We start from the raw sequence: 20,507 nt of genomic DNA on the forward strand, positions 1-20,507 counted from the left end.
AGACAGGGAGAAGGGAAGATCGCCATTTATTACCGACAAGCCTGAAGATTTCTTCAGGGTACTCTCTCTGGAAGGTTTCAGTGAGTTCTAACTGGAAAGTTTACACAAGGGATAGTATTGTTTCTGAGGATTTTGAAGAACAAAAGCTTGGCCTGAAATTCTACATTCATGAGACTGTATGTTCTCTTTTTAAATTTTAATTAGTGCAAGCAAGTAAATTTACCTATGAATTACCATTTAACACATTCTGAAATGTAACTGTTGTAGCCTTTGAAAAGGTCATTCCACACAACACGGAGAAGCTGACTTGTTATGTACTGGGGAAAAAGCCTCTCTTCAGCTGGGAAGTTGCAGCTGGTACCTCCGTTATTACTTGGTAGTTGGTGAGGTCAGCAGTGAGTATGTGGTAACTTGCTGAACTGGACCCTCAGCTCTGGTTAGACGACAAATTGAGGGCCTTTGCTGGGTGGGGGTTTTGCTGTGCTGTAGAAAACACAGCAGATGTACGTTATCTCTCCAGCAGTGTTGCTCTGAAAAGATGCAAAATGTATTCTCTTAACTGCAGTAAACTTTTCGGTTTTTTGCACTTGATTTAGACCCTGATACGGGACTCACCTGCTCTAGTCATGCTTCATCTCTACATTTCCCTCACATCAGCGGGTGTATGGGCTCAGACTGATTTTCAGTGCGCAGCAACGGTTAACAGAGCTACAGTTTATTAAAATCCATAGTTCTGAATGTTGCAGATAAAACACAGTTAAATTAGGTAGCTATATAAGCAAAATGCCATCTTTTTATAATGGGCAAACAGAATTAGCACTTGCTGAAGATAAGAGACAGCAGCTTGAGAAGGAAGTTTCTAGCAACAACCATGGCAGCAGATCTGTTGAGCCTTCGGGCTCCTTAACACCCCCACCTGCAGCTGCAGGGCATAAGGCTTGGGAACGGCTCCTCTGCAGGTGAGCTGGAGGTGCTGCTTCAGGCTTGGGTGGCACCATTCCAACTGCTTTTTTGAGTGCTCTGCTGAGGGCAGTCGTGCTCCTTTTCCCTGGTGGAGTCTTCTTTACTTCAAAGGAGTCAAATAAGCTCATACGGGACCTAGTGGTACAGGGTGTTTATATTGCTCAATAGTGTATGTGTGAATGTTACTTGCTAGGAATACACTGAACTTTGTGGTTTGAACAACAACAGGTTACTCGAGCTATTGGTTACTTTAAAAAGATTTAGAGTCTTTGGTACAGATTACATTTATGGTGACTTTACGTTTGCTTTGGCTGTTATGTTTCCTTAAAGAAATAAACAAATGACAGATTATTTTTTAAATGGGTTTGATGCTATTTGCCTAGGTGTTATCTGTGTATCAGAGAATGCTGATGCTTTTTAATTCAAATTAATTCTGATGTATTTTAAAATTAGAGTTTTAAGCTACAGACTTTGCCAGAGTTTTATCAGCGCTAGAATAACGCTTGTATCTGAATTCTTTATGTGAAGGAAAATGGGGCTTCTGGAGTGCTGTATTTTTGTTTATTATAGGACTTCCAGTGTTACATGCTTCATCTGCTTTGCCTTTGTTCCTGAAAGTCTTCTAACTCTTTAATTTTAGACAGAGATGATTATAAGAAAATCTGTCCATAGAAAGTTGACTTTTATTGTATGAAGATAATTTGCGACCCCTAGTGGGATTTCCAGTTGAAACATATGCAAAAAGAGCCCAATGCTTATCGTGCCTCATAAATCAAGGGATGTTAAGTTCTTATTGGTGTTTTGATGTATGACTTGTAATCTTGATTGTTCAGGTTGGCAATTTTGTGTTAGCCCAGTATAGTAATTGCTTTCTGGAAATATACCTTAGTTTTCATAACATAGTCCTTAGTTTTGTTACAAATATATGCACCTTGTCTGAAAGTGAAGTAATTTTTTTCTTCAAACCTTCCAAGAAAGGAAATTTTATTATTTCCTTCCACTCTTTATGCTTCTTCTAGCTGTTCTTGGAAATCTGTTAGGAATTTGGCTATTTCATGTTGTCTGATACAGATAGTGAATTAACATCGAAGAGCACAGCGCATGTGATGAACACGTTCTGTCATGGATCAGTAATGCACATGAAATTGAGAAGCGCTAGTAGAAGAGCCCTTGTTCGTCTGGTCTCTTCCTCCCACCCCAGTTTTGTTCTTGTTGTGTTGGAGATCTTGGAGCTTGAGGGTTAAATGTTCAATAAGGAATATCCTTGCCATGCTTGGGGGCTTCCGTTCTGCGGTTGGTTTGCCTTTGGGAACAGCTGGTGACACCTTTGCAGCAGAGGGACAGAAGGATTTATCAGGCAAAGTTTCTTGTTGTATAAGGAAATACTACATGGGAAATTCTAAAAACGGAAAGCAGTGCAGCTCCTAACGCAGAGAAAAAAGTGCCGGGGCGAAGGAAGAAAGCAGGCGCTGCTGTTAAGCCGGATGATTTTTGTGTTGTTAAATTACTTGGAATGGTAGAAATAAGCTGTGTGGGAGTGTTGGAGAAGTGTGATAAAGGGAAGGAACAGAAATGATTTGTAGAAATATGTCAAGCACTTGCACAGCTGCATTTTTCCCAAGTAATGCAAGTTCCCATCAGCCAACTGTGTAGCGATTCTCCGTGGCAATTTATGCTTGCTTTTGTGGTTGAAGTGAGTCCCAAGAGGTAGACAGAACAGGGTGAAGTTTAGAGAGAGGTTTTGCAAAGAGGCATCACAAAACAAAGGTGGACGTGAGGGATGGACACCACATGGTGACCTACCAGCAGTCACGGTTAAGGAGTCTGCAGCAGTCCGTGGTACCTGATATATAGGATTAAATACAGATGTAGGAGTGGAAAGGTAGTTTTTTAAAAAGAAGTGTGTTGATTGAATGCACGAGGCTCCAAACTGTGTACTCGGAGTCAGTAATGCCTTGTTTTACATCCAGGTTCCTACTTACCGTGTGCCCCGTCAGCTGCGTTGTCTTTGCTGGGCTTGAAACTCTTAGAAATAGTGCTCGAGCCTGAAAAATATAACGAAATCACAGAGTTAGCTTTGATCTGTAAAATAACATCTGAGTAAGGTATTGGAATTGCGAGGTAAAAATACCTATTTCTAAACTGACATTGGAGCACAAATGAAGGGCTGGAGTGTTATGATTTTCAAATTGGAATGACTTTGCGAGAACTATGTCTGGTTTTATTAGACAACTTATGCTTCGTGTTCATGCTTTCATGGGGAGAAGCCATGAAAAAGCAAAAAGCTGAGGTACAGTTGGGCTTAGATCTAAGAAAGATAAGAGAAGATGTAATGTTAAAAAAAGCAGTTTTAAGGGTCAACTCGTGGGAAGTTAGGACGGCTGGATAAGTGCTTTGTCATTTAGTATAAACAGAAGCAGCTTGATCTGTGAGCAGAAGTGCATAAGATCAATTTTTTTTCTTTTAAGTATTTCATTCCTATCTAATAGTTGTTCCAGTACATTTTTCATCGACAATACATTTTTCATCGACACTAAGCAATGCGTATACTGCAGTACAAAAATACAAGATGAGACCCCGTGAGGGATTATGCTTTTGAAGTAGGAAACCTCTTGTGTCCCAGATAAGAGAAAAATCTGTGAACGGTGAGTTGCTGCCATGCAAATAGGCGGTCAATAGCGACACCTGCTCGAAGTATTCGTTAGCTACAGCCTCCCTGTGAAACCCCTGCGCCCTCGCTCCGGCTGTAGGCAGATGCAACCCCTTTGCTTCCTCTTCTGCGAGCAGTCGCTAAGGGCGAGTATCGCACCCTGGGAATAAATTGCTGCTCCATGAGTGTGACTGTAAACTATTTACCTTTAGAGTTTTAAATGCACCTTTCTAGGCACTTTTTTAACCCCTCACCCCCCAAAAAAATCGAAGCATTTGGCGTGTTCCTTGTTGCCTTGTGAAGTGAGTGCCATCGCAGCCAGCCTATGGTAGCATATTAGACAACTTCAAGTGAAACCTTTTGGCTTTATACAACCAAAAGACAACAGCACACGACCCTTGTGGGTTTTTTTGACTGGGATCTATTTAGTTGAAGAATGAAGAAAAATACATAAACTCTGCAAGAGCACAAGAAATACCGACCAGGGTGGCCTAAGGGAAGGGTGCGGAGAGAACCGTGGCTTCGTGCGAGTCATCGCAGCAGAGCTTTAGAAGTTACAAGAACTTGAGAACTTGATGCGGGAGGGAGAGGGAGGTTCCACGTTAACAAGGAAAAACTTTTTCCCTGTGAGGGTGGCAGAGCCCTGGCACAGGCTGCCCGGAGAGGTGTGGAGTCCCCTTCTCTGGAGACATTCAAACCCCGCCTGGACACGTTCCTGTGCGACCTGCTGTAGGTGGTCCTGCTCCGGCAGGGGGGTTGGACTAGATGATCTTCCGAAGTCCCTTCCAACCCCTGACATTCTGTGATTCTGTGTGGGCTCTCCTGCCCCCCGCCCGCCCCGCTCTGCCGCCACCGCCGCTCCCCGGCGCGGCCGAGGGGGGTCGCCCTCGGCCCGCGCACCCCGCGCCGCCGGCCCGGGCAGGCAGGACCAGCGCTTGGGCGGAGGGAGGGGAAGAAACAAACCAGACCCCTCCGTTTCGTACCCAGCTCACGGTTCAAGGTCAGGGCTGTGTAAACTGCCGCACAAAGGCTCCTTTCAGGAGCCGGCACACCGGCTTCGCGGCCGCCAACACAATCCTCTATTCAGGCGGTGAACCCCTCGGGGCCGAGCGTGAGCGACCCTCGCCCCGGGGAGCCGCCGCAACGCGCGGGCCGGCCCGGTCGTGCGCCGTTCCCGGGGGCGGGGCGGGGCGGGGCGGGGCGGGCAGCCGCCCTGGGTGAGCGGGGCCGGTGGCAGCGGAGCGCTCGTTGCCGCCCGGTGCCGCAAGCCCGCGGAGCGCCCCGGCTTTCCCCTCGCCCCTCCCTGCCCGGCGCTATTTGCATACGCGCCGCCCATCTCGCATTTCATTGGTGGAGACGCTCTCCGTCGGCTCCGTTGATTGGTGCTTCTCCCCGCAGGTTCATTTGCATGCGGCGGTGCGGGGAGCCCGGCAGACCTGCGGCGGAGAAGTTGAGTCGGAGCCGCCGCCAAGTGTCCCGCCGAGCGGCTCGCGCGGAGCCCGCCCCGCCCCGCGCCCTCCGCGGGCCCCGCGCCCGGCCCGGCCCGGCGGGGCTCCGGCCGCCGCCACCCGCCCCTCCCGAGGCAGAAGATGGCTGAGCGCGGCCTCCCTGCGGGATGGAGGTAGCCGGCCCTCGGCGGAGCCGGCGTGCGGGGAGGGCTCCTTCCCGCTGTGCTGTAAATCCTCCCTTGCCGCTGGGAGGGGGGCAGGGGGCCCTGGCTCGGTAGGCGCAGGAGGGATCTGTCCCAGCCTCACCTTTGGTGCTTTTCGTGGTTGGCTTAACCCGTCTTTCCTATGGCTGGGATATACAGCTCCACTCTGAAGACCCTGGAGGATTTAACTTTGGACTCTGGTTATGGGGCAGGGGATTCCTGCAGGTCCCTTAGTCTCTCTTCGTCCAAGTCCAACTCCCAAGCCTTCACCTCTTCTCAGCACAGAGGCAACTGGTGGTACTACTCGGGCTCCATGAACAGTAGGAATAACAGCTGGGATACCGTGAACACTGTTCTGCCGGAAGACCCCGAGGTTGCAGATATCTTTTCCAAGTGTCCTAAGCTGCCGGATCTAGAGGAATACCCTTGGACTGATGAAGACATTGGAAAAATACTCAGAAAAGGGAAGGGAGATGGCAATACCAGAACCTTTTCGCAGGAAGCTGTCAGGCGGCTCTCGCAGTTGCTGAGGCGAGCCTTGATCAGGGTCTCCAGGGAAGCCCAGCGGCTCAGCGTGATGCACTCCAAGTGCACCAGGTTTGAGGTGCAGAGCGCTATCAAGCTCATCCAGAGCTGGTCGTTGTCAGAAAGCTGCGTCTTGGCGACTGTCAAGGCGCTCTCGCTGTACAGCATGAGTGCTGGAGACGGGCTGAGGAAAGGCAAATCGGCTAGATGTGGCCTCACCTTTTCAGTGGGAAGGTTTTTCAGGTGGATGGTGGACACTAGGATCTCAGTTAGGATCCATGAATACGCAGCCATCTCTTTAACCGCTTGCATGGAGAACCTTGTAGAAGAGATCAAGGCTAGGGTTTTGGCAAGTCAGAGCCCGGATGGTGGAGGAGGGGAGATCTCGGCTGAAATCCTGGAGATGGTTATCAACAATGATGCTGAACTTTGGGGAGTGTTGCAACCTTACGAGCATCTCATCTGTGGGAAAAACGCTAATGGTAAGATCCAGCTTCTACGATTTCTAATCTTCATATCGGCAAGCTTTACAGTAAAATCGTTGATTTCTAAGGACTTGGGGGTTTTTTGGTTTTTCTTTTCATCTGAATTGCATCTCGGTTGGTTTTGTGCTGGTTTGTGCGTGCATTTGTGTTGGTTGGTCAGTTAGTTTGTGTGTGCATAAAGCAGATGTGACGGTTTTACCAGGCGAGAATGATCCTGCTTTATTCTCGAGAGGTAGAGGTTTATAAAAGGTGCAGAGGCTGTGGGAAACCAAGTCCTGTTGTCCTAAAAAATGTCTCATGACTTTCTATCAGCTGCTGTTTTGAGCGGTTTTCCTATAAATGCCATGTAAACATGCTTCTCTGTAGAAGATGAAAGCTGCTCTTCAGAAAATACTATTGTTTTTAAACAAAATGTATATTATAGTGAGTATCTTGCCTTTTCGTCTTGAAGATGCTATTCCCACATACAGCCTGGAGAGGGAAAACAACGTTAATTCTTTTTTTTTGTTTGCAACAGTAAAATTGCAAAAAATTCTTTGCAGCAGTAAAAACTTAGAACTACGTGTTACTTCCTTCTAGTTTAGCAGAAACCTGTGTTGTAATTACACTCGTGCAATAAACAAGAGCTTGTACTTGGCTTGCCAGTGAGGGTGTAGAATGGTCCCTCGCTAGTAAGAATAACATGGCATTAAGGTACTTACCTCTGTCATTTGTTTAGAAAGCAGACTTTTTGAACAATGAGGAACTAAGCAGATGGAGGAATGTTGGCATCTTCCTGAGGAGCAATTTGAAAGGCTTAAGTCATGACAGTTCTGTTAAGAAGCTGCACTGTTTATTTTGCATTGTCACACTGAGAAATACCATATTTTTCCATGGAAAATTTACAGGAACATTCAGTTTAGAAAACTACTCTTTGTACCACACACAGTTTCATGACTTTTGCTGGCCTTGACTGTTACGGGCAGATATTCCGTGCAGAATACCTTTCTGATTTAACTCCATAAACCCAAGTGGCTTGGTCCTCTCTGAAATATAATCTCATAATGAGAGACAAGTTAAGGAGCGGGTTTTCTTTGAGGAAAAAAAGTACCTTAAGTGAATGTCGGTGATGAAGCACTTTGTCAGGGAAGGGCTGACTCAGCTTCTGCTCCTTGGGTGCACCGCTTTCCTGCAGTGATCCTAGCCCAAAGCAATAATGTCGTGATTCAGCTCAGTAGGAGATGGGTGCAGTGACTGTCCCCGTTGGGTCAGCCTGGTTCAGAATACAACACAAGAGGGTGGCTGCTGTTACGGGGCTCACAAAACCTCTCTGGTGCACTCTGGCTGCCCTCTGTCCGCTGACTGTGTTACTAAAAGGATGTGAAAGAAATGTGAAGAGCCGTTTGGGATGTGCTCTTGGCACTGGTACAAGACATAACTGTAACTTTAAAAGGCAAACACAGGCATCTACTTTTTTCACTACAAGCTCTTAGGTGGAAGGCTATGAAGGTATGAGGATGTCTTGTCTCTGCCAAAACACTTGTCATAATTCTTTGTGTACCGTGGGAGTATTTCTCACCAGGGCCGAAGAGAGGACTCAGTTCCCCCTCTTGTTCCTTATTTAGGGAAGCTGGAGTAAAATATTGTGGTTCTGTACCATAAAACATGCACTTCAGCTGTTCTCTGCTCAGTGCTTCCACACAGGTTCTGTGTGTAAAATGGAGGGGAAGAGTCAGTCCCTCACGGAGCTTTTTTTACTTAAGAGAAATCTCCTTCTTGGAAAAATTGCAATGAATGAATGGAAGCTGGTGTTCAATGGAAACATGAGTGACTGTGCAGGGAAATGCTTATAAATATTCAAAGCACCAAATGGTCAGTTATGATAATGCTTGTGTAGAGTAATACCAAGCAGTCACCGGCCACAGAAGGATTGGCTTCTGTTGCCTCTTTTGTTGTTCCTGTCTTTCAGATCAATTCTGTCAATAATTGAATGCATTTTTTAAGTCTGAAAATTGAATAAATGTGCACATGAAGGTATCCTGCCGTTTCCTGTGACAATCTGTCACTAGTGTTTCACCTGACACAAGTCAGTGCATCTTTTAAACGGCTTTTCTTGCAATTGTAAGACCACAAATGGTTTTATATGGATGCAAAAAAGCTTGAAATAACTTCTTTATTCACCTCCCTGTAGGAATTGTAAATTGGTAGCATTCAACATCATTCTCCACAGTGCTTTCAAATGATCTTGAGTTTTATGTTAATTTAAATCTGAGGTAGATCTAGCGGTAAAATAACTGGATTTATTCTAGTATAAGGAACAGGAAAACTTGGTTTATTGTCATTTTTGTTTCTTTTATAGCAAGAGCAGTTTATTGGAGTGCTTGTAAGTTGTGAACTTGGTGTATGCTTGTTGGGTTTTGTTTGACGTTAGAGATAAAGAGCACTTTGAGGTTAAGTTCTAACTCCAGTCAAGCATTGCAATCTCTGGATGAAATCCGTGGCAGCGTACTGTGCAGAAGATTGCACTGGGTTATCATAATGGACCTTTCTGGGATTATGATCCATTGAATACAATTTTCATTATTAGATCAGGATAGCATGCTTCTTTGGACTCTAAGAAACGGTGAGTAAATACATAAATCTTCATAAATTGGAGAGAGACTGAGGTTTAGACCTGTATTTCTTCAGTGACTAATCTCCCATCAAAGACCATAGTCCAGTCACTGGTCTTAAGGCTTTGGAGGCTGAAAGCTTAATATTCTGTATTGTAACAAATGTGTTTTAATCAACACCTGGTGTGCGAAGGGTAAAGTTTAAAACTTTGTAAATGCTTAAGGGGAATTTTAATATTATTTAAAAATCAATAATAATCTGTGGCTTGGTTATTTATTTGCCTTTTCTGTGAAGCTGTTCTTTCGCCAACTATTTGCTGCTTCTATAAGACATTTTCTGCTGCCAGCATGAGTTCTGACTTCATGCTTGGGACTCGGTCTCTCCGCCTTGGCGGGAGGAATGTCATCTGAGCTTGTGGCCATGGGAGTTCTGTACAGCTCCCTGGGTGTGTTAATGCCTCCAAGGGCGAAGTGTCTTCAGACAGTCTAGGTGGGATGTTGCAAAAATAATGCTGTGAAAGCTGGAAAGAAGATGAAACAAAAGCAGCAAAAATGATAAGGAGTTACTGAGCAACATCCCTACTGGAAGGTAAAAAAAAAAAAGTCATGTAAATTTGAATACATGTTTTATTTTCTATTTTTATTTTCATGGAGATTCATGATATGCATTGGTTTGATACAGCTGAAGTAGAGAGCGCATCCAGTAGTTTCACAGGGATTTTGAGACATGCTAATTTGAAATATTAGAGTCTATTCATTGAATATTTTACTCTCCTGGGAGACCAGGAGAAATACGAACTTACCTTGGAAATGCGATTCTTTTACTTGACATGCCTGTGTTTGGCTGGCGCGTGGTTCGCTAGAGTCGGCGCTGTCAGCGCTGCAGGTAGGTTTTGGTATTAATGCCCTATTAACTGCAGCACTTACCTTGTGCTTAACTGTCTGGCTATTGCCGAACGCTCCTGCGACAGCCAGTTCACCTGCTGTGCTGTTTAATGCATCAGCACATCCTGGTGTTCTGCAGATGGAAGTGTTGACAGATGATTTTGCAAAAAAAAAAAAAAAGAGAAAAAGAGGGGGAGATTTCCCTTGCTAGCACTGTTTTGTCACATACCTCTTAGCCGAAACACTTGAAGTTCTCTGTGGACAAACTAAACCACAAATGAGGCTGTTGGTTTGCTCAGCTGATGAGTAGTAGAGACTGAGTCTGAAATAAGCCCTATTTGTGCCTTGAGACCTTTTTCTGAGAAAGGGTATGAGGGGGAAATGTGTAACCTTTTCTCGCGGTCGAGGGAATGATTTGGACTCAGTAAAGTTAGACCAGGGATGAATTTTGTCCTCTCTGATACTGAACACTGCGGCACACCCTACCAAGTGTCAGGCATGGACTTTGGATTTAGTATCACTAACTAACCCCATTTTCTTTTATATTTCTTACTGCACTGGTATAGATTAAAAATTATAGCTGATTTTAATGTTGAGGATTTTTAGAGCTAAGCCACTATAATTTTTGTATATATATAATATTATATATGTATATCTCTTTATAATTATCCAAATGTTCTCAAATATCTTTTTTTTTTTTAATTTCAGTGTAGTCATGGTACTGTACTGAAATCCAGCATGGAAAAAAAAAAATTTATGACATTTCAATAAACAGAACGTCCTTTTGTTATCTGAACTGAACAAACTGGTGTGCTCATAAAAAGCCTCATCAATTTTAATAAGCTATCAGCTCTACAACTATTCAGGAAAAAACTGCATGTTGGAAGGGGCACATTTTGGGGCAGAGCTGCAAATGCAATCAATAAACTGGGTCGAAACAGAAAGCTAGTACAGCGGTGCCACAGGTGGTTTGCAAATCATTAAAAAAAAGATCAAACACACACCTCTGTCTTCTGTGTCATCGTATCTGAAGCAGCAGCTCGGGGCAGTGGTGCTTAGTGGGGATTCCTGGGCAGGACTGTGACACACCTATGTGCCCGTTTCCATGTTAGATGAGCTGGTTGTAGCTATGATCCTATTTGAGCTGTGGCTTCGTTCACCCCTGTACAAACATAGCCCCAGCATACCTTGTGTGCCTCTACTGCATGTTCAAGAACTTTGATTTATAGCCACAAACCCACAGGGACAAATTCTTTAAGCCTAACTGTTAGTGCTTGTATATACATGCTCACCTCTCCTACAAATGCAGACCACTAGATGCACAATTAAAAATACAGACATCTGCAGATATGCATCTTGCTTATGTGAAAGGGTAGATCAAGTAAAGCTAAAATGCCTGCTTTTCCCCTTATAGTGGGTTTTATGTGTGTATATATATGTATTTTATTTAGTGATACTAAAGGAAAACTTCAATAATGAAGTAATAATGCTGTCTTAAATTAATCCTTCAAATTGCTGATATTACACCATGGCAATAAAATCGGTGTCCTTTCAGTTCAGTTGGTTAAAGAGCAAGTGCTGGAACTCCGTCAGTGTAGAACTACTAGCAGCAATGCTGATATTTGGATTTCAAGTGGAATCGTTGTCAGTGACAGCTTGTCCCTGTGAAACTGAGGGTCCTGGCCACGAAGAAGGAACCTCTTGGAGAGAAAAGTCTGTGACCTGTTGTGTCGAGGTTGAAGCTGCTAAAGCCGGGGTTTGAACTGAGCAAATGCTGTTGCGGCCAGGACAGAATTTTATCCTTGGAGTTTAAAACCCTAAGTTATAACAGGGTTTTGTAGGTTTCTTTACATTTATTTTTCAGGTGGAAAATCAAGCTGCTTTAGCTCAAAGCATAGCAGTGAACACCTCTGCAATATTTGGATATTTGGGGTGCTCTTGCATATTTTTTGGGTGTGTCTGCAGAAAATGAGCCATGAGATTTGAAGGTTCATATTCTTAATAAAAAAATACGATATGGTTGATGTCCGTGTCTTCTGATACTGGAATAATTGGAATGAAATTGTCTCAGTTCCAGTTTGAAGATCTTGCAGCATACAGTTGGCTAGTCTTTCTGAACTGAGCCACCAGAGTGGTTTTTGATTGTACCCCATCTAATTTCTCATGTGATTTGAAACCTAAACTCATCTCATCCAGGGGGAGTTGATGGTTTTCAGTGAACTTCCCTAACTGGTGTCTAGCATTACAAATTGCCTCCTCTTCCTTGAGACCAGCACTCACCCAGTGCATGGATGTTGTGTATATTCTAGCTGATTTGAAATCTTAATCCTACCTGATTTGGGGCTATTTCAAAACTAAAGGCAATAGGGTGGCAGTGAATTTTGAATAAATTGTTAATGGGGTTGAGATGAAAGATCCTTTTACACTGAAAAATCTTGTTTGGGTATTAATGTTAGTCTAATGTTTTCACATGGTAATAATTTCTTTCTGCTGATGTCCTTGGTGTGATTGAGTCTGGTTAGTGGTCCATTTAGAGCTTCCTTCCTTCTCTGTTTAATTTTTCTGTCCCTTTTGCTAGCTTGGTATTGTAGTGCATGGGTATGCACACTGCAAGGGAAGGGTTTGAGCTTATAAAGCCCTCTGTTGTGTGAAATGTAAGTAAAGTACTGGAAATACCTGTTTACAATAGACTGTATAAAACTCACTTACTACACAATTACCAAGTTGCAGAGGGGCATGCGTTTAGGACGTGAGCACTTAAATAACTTCAGAAAGAACTGAAGCTCAGAAGTGCAAGTTTGCATTTGGGAGCTTAAACCTCAGGTCTTCACGTTGAACTAAAAGTAAGTTCATTTTTAAAAAGAGCTCATCTTCAGTAATGCAAGAAAATGGAAGAACAAGGCCAAAGGTAATATTAATCCTGTGATCTTCACTAAGTTGGTATGTTGCCCTTTCTTGAAGTAAATTGTAAAATGAACAGGTGTTTATCTTGAGCAATTTGTCCATTGTGCCAGCAGAATTCAAAAGAAGAGAAACAGAGGCTTCTAAACACAGTAAAACCACTAGATACTCAGCAGTGCCCAGCAAATCCCTCAGCAATCTTTGTTCTTCTGAGCGTTTGGAAACAAGATCAAAATAATTCTTAGTTTACATTTTAGCTCTCACTTTGTATTTAGCCAATGCTAAGCTTTTCAAGTCAATATATGTGGTCCTTATTTATAAACATTTTCGCATTGTTCCAGGCTCGGGACTTTGCAGTCTTACACTCTGGACATTAAGAAAAACTTCTCTTGTTGACTAAACTCTACCAGTAATCAACAGAAGAAAACCTCCATTTGCTTATATTGAACTGTGAGAATTCAGGCTGATGAACAAAAAAATATAACCAATCATTTCTGATGCTTTTCTTATTTTAATGGGATTAGTTTACACGTCATTTTGAACTTAAGTGCCTAACACAACATTTGCTTAAATCTAAGCAAGCCTGAGGCAAGAGTGAAAACAGTGCACTGGTGGCTTCATGCTTGCTTAATTTGCAGATTGGGACAAAAATATTTCAACAATATTCAACATGTAAGAATTACATTTTTTAAAAAAAAACCCACAGCTGCTGGACCTTGTTGAGAGCATCTGAGTCAATTTAAGGATTCCAAGTTGTGCGTTTATGAGTGAGGAGAGCCTTTGGCGTCGTCTTGTTGGCAGTGCAGGCCTTATCACAAGAAAGCAACACTAGAAAGAGGAAAGGATGCACAAGTGCTGAGAGTTTTGTTCCTTCCACCCAAACACATCCAGACTTGCCTTCCGACTTGGGTCACACACCGAGCGGGAGCTGTGAGCTCATTCTGGTCCTTAGGAAACGTTTGGCTACAGCGGGTGTGACTTGGTGTGTTTGGCAAGTGGAGCGAGGAGAGGCCAGGGCTGGGACAGGCCGGCTATGGGCAGGGCACACCTGAGGGTTGTTTGTCAACCTGTAATGAAAGTGTCTGCCTGCAGCCTGCTGGGGTGGTGGCTGCAGCTTTTGGGAGCGTGGAATATGTGGGATAGAATTAATAGCGTGGAAGTAACTTCTGAGGGAAGGGTGTGCTGTAACTGCTGCTGTCCGTAGGAGTGGAAACTAAGGATCAGGCCTTTCAATTCAAGTTAAATGGAATTCCGAGCTGTAAAATCCTTGTCTGTTAAAACCTACTTGCTTATGTGTTATTTGCAGATGAAAGTCCCTCAGAACTGTAAACTTCCTCCTCATCTGCTCAAAACCTGTTACTTAATGATGTGATTTCATTAACTGTAGTCTAGCTGACGTTTGTGGTGGTGCTCTAGGAGGCAGTTGTTTGGATTGGTCTTTACTGTGATCTTAACAAGGCACATGTCTTTGAAACAGACCTTTAACAAAGCCAAGGTTGTGGACTGTAACGTGTGAGGATCGTTAAATGAGGTCACGGGGATTGCTGTGAATGTGCTTACCTTCTTCCCGCCCGTCACACAAAAACTATCCGATGTTCTTTGTACGGGTTTGACCCAGACGCCTCATCGGTTCGTTGTGAGCCTCAGCACTTGTCTGCCTTGGTCTGGCTGTTTAATTACTACATCTGGACCATTTCTTTCTTAAAACTTGGTTTGATGGTTCACCAGGCTGCTTAACCTGCTGCACATCTGTGTTGAGCAAGATACCAGCTTCTGGAGGATGCTGCCAGATTTCATGCTGCCAGGTTTCATTCAGTGTAAGGTGCTCTCAGGCTGTGGAGTGATAGGGACAGTAGAAGGCAAAGCATCTTCTTCATCACCTCGGGTCAGCACGTGTTGTTCATGTGTTTCACGTTGAGGCTTTCTCTCTACGCTGACTGTGCTGTCTTGTGCTGAGAATGTGCATCTCCATTTGTTTGCGTATCTTATGCACGAGTACAAGTCCTCTGTTTCTTAGGTTTGTGAAAGTGAAGTCTAAGCCCTGATTAGGTTTTTAATGTTATTTTATTTTTCTAAAAAATGTAGAAGAAAGCCAGAGAAGTTTCCAAGTGACCAAAGTGACGCTTTTTTTGTAGTGGTACAGTGCCACAGCAGTCTATCAGGAGACTGTTTGGCTCTCCTTGTCTGAAAAATGAAGAAGTCTTGACATAAGCAAAAAAAGAAGAAAACTGGAAAATGTGCTTAAGTAATTGCTGTAGTTTTTGTGTAGTGACACCGAAAGGCTTTAGATGATGAAGAGTATTTGTGGTATAATCATGGGCTAGAGACTAAGAATTGAAGCCAAATAAACATTTCAGACCAGCTTTTCAGTTCATGCATGTAGACTTATAACAACTGATAAATTTGCTATAGGGCTATGCAAGATCAAAGTAAATGTTGTTTATGATATTTCGGGGATGAGAGGAAAGGAACACTACGGAAGACATAATCTGCTTGTCCCTTTCTTCAGTGTTTATAACATTACAGTCCATGTTGGATGCTTCAGTTACTTTCATTTCTAGCCTCGTCTGCAGTCTGTTGTCTGGGACCTGGAGAATAAAGAAGAAAATATGACTGCGTGTTTATGCTGGGACTTAGATGATTACGCCTCTGCATCTTTATCTTTTTAATGTCTGTTATTTTCTCAATTCTATATGGCTCTGGGTTTTTTCCTGATTAATTCCAAGATGACAGTGAACAGATTTTCTTCTAATATTTACATGTTGTTGCTGGTCAATAAAGCAAACTACCATTTCATCTGAAGGGCAAGAGTTGGCTGTTGGCAAACAGCTAAAGTAGGGAATTAGGCTAGTTTCGCCTCCTGTTCTTTCTTCAAACTGTTTTGCGTTTTTGATGTTTTAGTGGAATTTAGAAGTCAATTTCTTGTTGGCTTGTTTTATTTAAATGACTACTCAATGCTCCGTGCAGCACAGACTCATGTCAAAACTAGCAGATGAAAGCAAAACCCGGTTTTCTAGTTGCTTTTATACAGTTCACTCATCTTTATCCTTGATTCCACTTGGATGATCCGCTGATGATCGTGCAGGTTCTTTTCAACTTGAAATAGTGGGTGTCTCAGCCTGCCCTGACGGGTGAGGAAGGGGCGTCAGGATGCTGCTGTGCCTTGGGACGGGAGCAGGTGTGGTGCTTCTGTGGTGGGGGGCCCACAGGCAGGTGGAGAGCAGCCCTCTGTGTGCTGGCAGCTGGAGCGTTGACTTCAGAAGTGCCTGTTTGGAGTATTTTGGTGTGTGCCGAGTTTGGGAAGAATCGGGAACGCGAGAATCATTAATGGGCTGGCGCACGCTGTAAGTTTGTCCTCGGAAGTGCTCGTCTGTTTCTGCATCACAAATGGTTGAGAGGTTTCCTTTTTATTTCTTTTTCAGTTTTTGTGCGGTTTCCTGAGATGATATGACAGGCCTAACCAAAACGTTAGGGATGTATGTATGTTGTAATAATGTAAGATAATATAATGAAATGTATTTCCTCTGTGGGGGTGGGTATAATTTCTGGTTAAGTGCACACTGAATTTCTGCTCTTTGGTTTGAATGTCATCTTCCCTCTGCACCCCTGTTTTGCACTCAGCTTGCACTGGCAGCTTTGTTTAGTCTAGAGATCATAAAAATCACTCTAGAGTTGAACTGATACAGTTTTATTATGGTCTTAATATGGTTTCTAGTACTTCTAAGTTGTTAAATCAAATTTATAAGGTGTCTTTGGATATTTTCACTGAAGTGATAGTTAAAGTGGGGGGAAGAAGATGGAAGACTATAATAGTAGGCAACCAAGACATATCCTCTTTAGTAGTTGTTTTTAATAAACCATTTCATTCTGTTGTCAATATATAAAAACTTCTAAAGCTTGTCTGTGGGCTCATGTGTTTTTTGAATTTTTTTTTTTTTTTCAAGAAGTGTTAGTAAAATATTTTGTTATGCTTTGGCAGTATACATGGACATTTTGGCTTGAGTATCAGTTTTCTTTGAACTTATAAGATACTTGAGGGTGATGACAATAAGATCATCAAGTAGGAAATTTGTCAGAATTGTTGTCAATGAATTGCTACTGAAAGCAAGCTCAGAATCAGTGGGAGAAGTACTGCTTACCTTAAAAGTTAATCTTGCTGAAGCCAAACAAATAATTTCCATCAGCTTTAATGGGGTTTTGATCGGTGTCCGGAATAGGTTTGTAAATCTTTTGCTTCTTGAATAATGCTTCTTTCTGGTGTGATGTGGGTGGAAGAAGGGAAGGTCAAGAAAACGGATCAGAGTTGTGAACTAGACTTGAGGGGGAAAAGTACAGTGTGTTTATTTACCAGTGCTGAGGGACCAGCGGGTTTCAGTACGGAATAAAGCAGTGGCTTATGGATTTTAGTCTGTGATTCCTTACTATAGCAAAGACTTTTGCTTATCAGAAGAGACTCTTTACTTTCTGAAGCAGTTGCCTGGGCTCTTCTGCTGAAATCACTTGGATTGAGGCCATGTTTGTCTGAGGTAGTTTTGTTTTAGGACTTTGTAATAAACTTAAGGGCTTTACACCTCCAGGTGAGAGCAGCTTTGATGGTGACCATTCATTCCATGGAAAACCTGCTTGTCCTGTCATATGTGCTGGGGACAGGGCGGGTTAAAGCATCTCTACACTGAGGTAGTGTTGCAGCTACACTGGTGAGTGCGATGGGGGTCACTGGTGTGTTCTTGTGAATATTATTCCTTGGGAAAAAAAAAAGTGTGTCCTTCCCTCCACTCCCCCCGCCCCCCCCAGCCCCATTCTCTCAGGGCAATGCCAGATGCGGAGTCGCTTATTAAAGCCACTCAAGGAAGATTCATGTTTAACCCTGCATTTCCTGGTGGAAAGCAACCCTGGAATTGTTTCTGGCACCTTTTCCCTGTGTATATAATCTTGGGTCTTTATTTTTGTTGCAAACATGTGGAGATGCAGCTTTCGTTGTAGATTATTTTGTGGGATGATGTATGTGCTGCAGATCAATCAATTTGGGGAGGGGACCGTTTTGCTTTGGTTTTAAACAGTTGCAGTGACCTGTGACCTGCTGGAATTGAGTGATAAAACTGTATGAATTTTTTTTTCTACCTTGACAGCAGTTCAGAATATCTTTTTCCTTTTAAAGTATGCCGATGTACATGTAAGGCTGTGTGATTGCGGTTTTTCAGGTTCACTGCAGAAGGCCAGAGCTTCCCTGAGGCAAGCACAGTTTACAAATTAAAATGAATATCATTTATTAGCATGAAGGTAACTCTTGCCATATAGCCAAGGCATGATAATGCATATGTTCTGGAAGAAGATACTGAATTGGCAGAGGGCATTTGGCCTACCACCATCTGCAAAGCCTGCACTCCAATTTTCTGCTGTTGCCATGGGCTGCAGACTCAGACAGGAAATCATGGTAGGATGGGAAAGGGTCCAAAATATACACAGCCTTGTATAAGGTTTGCAGTTAAAAGAGAGTCAGAGAACAGGCTATCTGTTCTGCTGAACAGGCAGCGCAAAGTAAAACTGGCTTGTGTGTGTGCGCGCGGACTTTAAATGTCTTTTTATATTTTATATGCTCATTTTTTAAAAGCTTGAATTTTTTCCATGTAAAGTAACGTGTATAGCTTCAAATGATTCATTTATATACGAGGGGCCTGATTCAACCCTCACTTAATTGGCCGCGCTGGTCTGAAAGAAGAGTAAAGCAGTGGGGGATCGGGCCCCCGACACCATGAAGTAACCGCGTGGAGTTTTGTCTTGAGCAAAACTCAAAACAAAAGAGCAGCCCGAAAGAGCAGCCCGCTGCCTCCCTCTCAGCACTGCTTTGGGATGGGGTTTTGTTCTCAGGGAGCAAGGCCTGGGTTCCGTGTGCTGGTCAAACGTCTGGAGCTCGGAGTAGAGCCGTAGGAGGCTCCGCGGATGGTCTGTCGAGAGACAGGGACACCGGAGGATTAGTGGAGCTGGATGGCTTTGTAGCGCTGGGTGTAGCATAGGGTCAGGGTTATCAATGTATTGTCTTTAAACTGTAGGTTGAAACAGGGAATACTGGGGTGACTTGCTTGGGAGAACAGTTTTCTCATCTGTCAATGAGAGAGTGTACACATAATAATCTGCCCTGTTTGCAAAGCTTCCAGTGTGTCTAAAGCATAGTGTACAACCGGCCAACTTATGCTCCCTTGACAGATGATGGGGGAGAATTATTTCTCCATCAGTTTCTAATTTAATTTTTGTAGAGAAGTTGCTCCTTAACTAAAAAATAACCACAAAACAACGCTGAGTGTCATGCTAATGACACGTTCTGGACTGACACAAATGAGCTCAGCAAACTTCTTGTGGCAAAAACCTAAACTAAAACTTTTTCTCACAGGCCCAGCTGTGGTTTTTAATTCTGACTGAAGGGAACCATACAAGAGGGTGGTTTGTTCTCCGGGCATTTTCCAACCGTAGCTTTTATTTGGCCGTAAGAACTGCTTCCTGCTTGCCTTAGTTGTGTATGTGGTCCCTTTTCAGCTGCATGGAAGAATGGAACTGTGAACAGGAGTAAGGTGAGGTCTGCATGTTACAGTGCCAAATATTGCTGGATGCAATGATGATGTATCTGCCAAGAATGAGGCTGAAGCTACCAATTAATCCCCATTTAGAAATCAAATAACAGGTAGCATTTAACCCTGGGGCTGGGATCAGGGAACGAGGCTGTATCTTCCTGTAACTGCTGTTTTTTTCTGTGTAATATAATCTCAAAAAGACTTGCTGATTTTTATTTTTTATGTTAAATAAAATCTGACTGGAGACAATTTTCAAATTGCGAGCTGTCTCAGCCAAGCCATCTGCCTGAGTCTTCAGCAGCGCATTGTATTTTTGAAAAGCGTTCTGGTGAAACATCGTAATTGTGAAAAGTTTGAGCTGATGCTCCATTAAAAGAGGTGATCCAAAAAGCTGCTGGTGATTTACATGTGAACACTGCCAAGTATTTCCCTGATGAGAGTGCATAACAAAGAAGTGCTCGAGTGATTGAGTAAGGTTGATTTGAACAATCTGTTGTGGGTTATAGCTCCTTCTGATATTCCACAACTGTGAGAACCTACTGTCACTTGTATTTTCAATCTGTGTTTTGCTTAGAGGTACGAGATCTTCTGTTGTCAAGTCCCTTGAGCCAGTTGTGGGGGGAGATGCAATATAGACAAATTCCAATTTGACTTTTGCGTCTGAATACAGATATGAATTAAGAATCAATTGCTTTGTTAACCTTGCTGTTTTCTTAACTGTTACTGAGGAGCTTGCTCAGTGAATATCTGTAAAAATATGTAGTATTTATTGTATAGGACTGGTTCATGTGAGGACGCTTTTCTGTTGTTCGGGGGGCGACAGGTTACTTTCTGTGCTTGTTATGTGATGAACAGCATGAGCTTTAAAAGTCTCATGTGGGAGTGATTTCTTCTTTTTGTGATTTGCTGTTGAAGAGAAATGAAGCAGTTCATATAAAGCAGCTGCTTGTTTTGGAACAAAATCAGCATAACACATTAAAGAATCCATTAATCACTTAGCTTGACCTTAATTTATTATTTAAAAAAGCTTCTTGCAGCTATTGTTTGTTTCAGAATGCCAGGGATGCTAAGAAGTATGTTACGTATTCAGATCGGCAGGTTAAGAGCATCAAATTAAGTTATAATAGGGAGTAAAACCAAAATGAATCCCTGTTGAAGTGTTGGCTCTCCTTTTACTCATTTTTAGGAGTAGAAGGTGGCCGTAGAAATAGCTGCACAAATGAAGAACTGCTGTGAGCTCTCATCTTGTTCCATAGTTGCTGTGTGTAAATTTTTGTCCTCAGTGGCTTC

General features: G+C 43.1%; 1 protein-coding gene across 1 annotated transcript in view; it reads left to right on the plus strand.

Annotated features, from left to right (window-relative positions):
• Nucleotides 1-5,406: 5,406 nt before the first annotated feature.
• ABTB2 (ankyrin repeat and BTB domain containing 2) overlaps nt 5,407-20,507 on the plus strand; it is a 130,298-nt gene continuing 115,197 nt past the window's right edge. Inside the window, exon 1 of the mRNA XM_009949453.2 lies at nt 5,407-6,271. Coding sequence (XP_009947755.1) covers nt 5,407-6,271 — 865 coding nt within the window. The remainder of the gene's footprint in view (nt 6,272-20,507) is intronic.

The sequence above is a fragment of the Leptosomus discolor genome, chromosome 12, assembly GCF_034619465.1.
Source record: "Leptosomus discolor isolate bLepDis1 chromosome 12, bLepDis1.hap2, whole genome shotgun sequence".
NCBI classification, from domain to species: Eukaryota; Metazoa; Chordata; class Aves; order Leptosomiformes; family Leptosomidae; genus Leptosomus; species Leptosomus discolor.